The sequence below is a fragment of the Montipora foliosa genome, chromosome 6 (genome assembly GCF_036669935.1).
Source record: "Montipora foliosa isolate CH-2021 chromosome 6, ASM3666993v2, whole genome shotgun sequence".
NCBI classification, from domain to species: Eukaryota; Metazoa; Cnidaria; class Anthozoa; order Scleractinia; family Acroporidae; genus Montipora; species Montipora foliosa.
In genome coordinates, this window is record NC_090874.1 from 12894562 (window position 1) to 12897061 (window position 2500).

At 34.9% G+C, this 2500-nt stretch overlaps 1 protein-coding gene across 4 annotated transcripts in view; it reads left to right on the forward strand.

The window, feature by feature from the left end:
- The window catches only part of LOC138006726 (nucleolysin TIAR-like), a 33400-nt gene that overhangs the window by 22180 nt on the left and 8720 nt on the right, over positions 1-2500 (forward strand). For all 4 annotated transcript variants that reach the window (XM_068853226.1, XM_068853228.1, XM_068853227.1 and 1 more), the window contains exons 7-8: positions 1182-1257; positions 1985-2015. In XM_068853226.1, coding sequence (XP_068709327.1) covers positions 1182-1257; positions 1985-2015 — 107 coding nt within the window. The remainder of the gene's footprint in view (positions 1-1181; positions 1258-1984; positions 2016-2500) is intronic.

A 2500-nucleotide genomic window follows, 5' to 3' on the forward strand; every position in this document is an offset into this window, starting at 1 on the left:
GGTGTGACGGCTTGGGTGGTTTTCCTGTTGAATTTATCCCAAAAGTATTGTCAGATCATGCCCTGAATTGAAAGATTCTAAAAGCAGCCAACAGGGGTTAGATGGTAGTTCAAAACAATGCTCTAGCTTCCCGATTAATTTTAATCTAAAAACCATCATAGCAGTAGTGTGTTCCAGTGATGAAGGTCAAGTGACCTTGTCTTAATGTTGACCTTACTTCTTTTCTGGTGTAAATCGTGCAATTCTAATGCCAACTAGTTTGGATTTACACAAGAACTACTAAGGAGCTTTCAATCAAAATTAGTCAGAACTTCTTGCTTAATTTTGATTCAAAAGCCTAGAAACACAAAATACAACAAACATGCTGCTTAGGGTTCCATATAAAGATATCAGGACCCCGAAATAAGTCCTCCCTTAATGTTTTTTTTGCATTTTTTCATGCATCCTTTTTGTGATTGTTGTAATGCCAGCTTGACTGACATTAGCTTTCATTTGGTTCACCTTCCTCTACACAGCATTACATTATTTTATCCCTAAATCTTTAACTTAAGATACAGTGGAAAGTTGAAATCAATATTATTATCCCATGGGAAATTGATATTTTTCTCACATCAGCGTCAATTAAATCATTGTAATGTTTTGGAAATGTTGCCCTCTTGCAGTTCAGTTCATACAGTACATGTAGTTTTTGATATTGTATCAATGTTTTAGTCAATGACATGTGTTGTAACACTTCCTTATTTGCTTGAATACAGATCAATGTGCACTAATTGCCTCCCGCCCAGGCGATGTATGCCATTTTCCTTACTTGTTTTTTGTCTTCTTTTTTATCTTGTAAAGTAATATTTAAAGTTAGTGTAGTCACAGTGTGACAAGCATCAATGTTTTCAACACAATTTGTTAGTTTCAAGCTTTCAATCAGGAAATACAAGGTTTTGTGATAGTTTGAAATTGAAAGTTGGTTTTCATAAGGTTTTGTTGGTATTTTCTTTTCTACACTATCTTGGCATTGCTTTTTAAAAAGATGAAGCTACTGGTAGATGGAAATATTTTGGATTTGTGGCACCATTATTAAGTTAAAAGTGTTTCTCATTAAATTTTTTTCTTCTACAGTTTTATGAAGTTAAAGAGGTCTACTGTTCTTTTGATAGTGAGATTTGCTTCATTATTCTGTACTTTAGGGACTGCCGAGTGGTTAAAGATAGTGGTTCTGGAAAATCTAAAGGATATGGATTTGTATCTTTCCTCAAGAAGGAGGTATTCTCTGGCAAATAGTTTATAATCTGTTAAAAGACTTTTTAAAAGACACCAGTCCTATTCCAAAAAGCATATGAAATTTAATAGATTTTGATCAGGTACTGATCAATAATAAAATTATTATTGTAATTTTCATCATTGTAGTTTTATTGCGATACACCTACACTTTCAAATGTAAAATCAACAGAACATTTAACGTTGAACAATGCCAAAAGGGCCAATTTGCAATCAAACAAAAGACTGCTAAAATGGCAGCTATTTTGGAATAAGGTGTATAATTATTGTTACTTTATTTATATCATTTTATTGTTAACTAGACATGTTGGGTTTGTATTGTGAGAGCATCTTTCTGTTATTATCATTTTATTGTTATTGTTGTTTTACCCTTCGTCTCAGCTCATGTGGATCATTATGGTTTTATTAACCCATTGACTCGCAGGGGTATCTTTGAGTTGTCAACATTCGTAACCCCCCCCCCCCCCCCAAGTTTCCTTTTTGACAAGCTGTGACTGGTTCTTGGAGTGGAGGATAATGGCTGGCTGAGTGGTAGTGGACTTGGCCTCCGTAGGGGACCCACCTGCCTATAGCTAGGCATTTTGATCTTAGAGAGATTGAAGTATGAAAAGAAAGATTTGGGAGGCTCTTGGATTCCTTTCTCTCTGTGATCAATACAAACCATATTTGAACAACCTTCCCTCTTTGACTAACTTAATTTTCTTGTCTGTAGGATGCTGAAAAAGCCATGAGGGAAATGAAAGGTATTTATGCATGGCATTTCTGTACATGACTTATACACGTTCTGTAGGAAATGTTCCCTGTATCCCAGTTTCAGTGCAGTGACAACAATAGGGTAGAACACCAATCAAATCAAATCAAATGAAATTAGGGAAATGAAATGAAAAACTTTGATTTGTTAAGAGGGGGAATTGAAAAGCACAGGGAAACACCTTGGAGAAGAGTGATGTACCAACATACTGAACTAACACGTGAATTAAAGATAAGATTGTCTCACCATGGTGCCTTAGTATTGTTCTCGTTCTAAGACTTGTTTTAGGAATCCAAAGTGGATTGTATCGGCATTTCCGGAGTTGAATAAATTCAAGTTTTATTCTTCATTTTCTGAAACAGGAAATTTCTCAATGTGAGTGCCAGAGGTCGCTGATTGGTGTTTTCCAGTTCATTGTAATGAAATAATAATAACAATATTATAGTTTTTGATCTGCATTGTTAGCTATCAGTCATT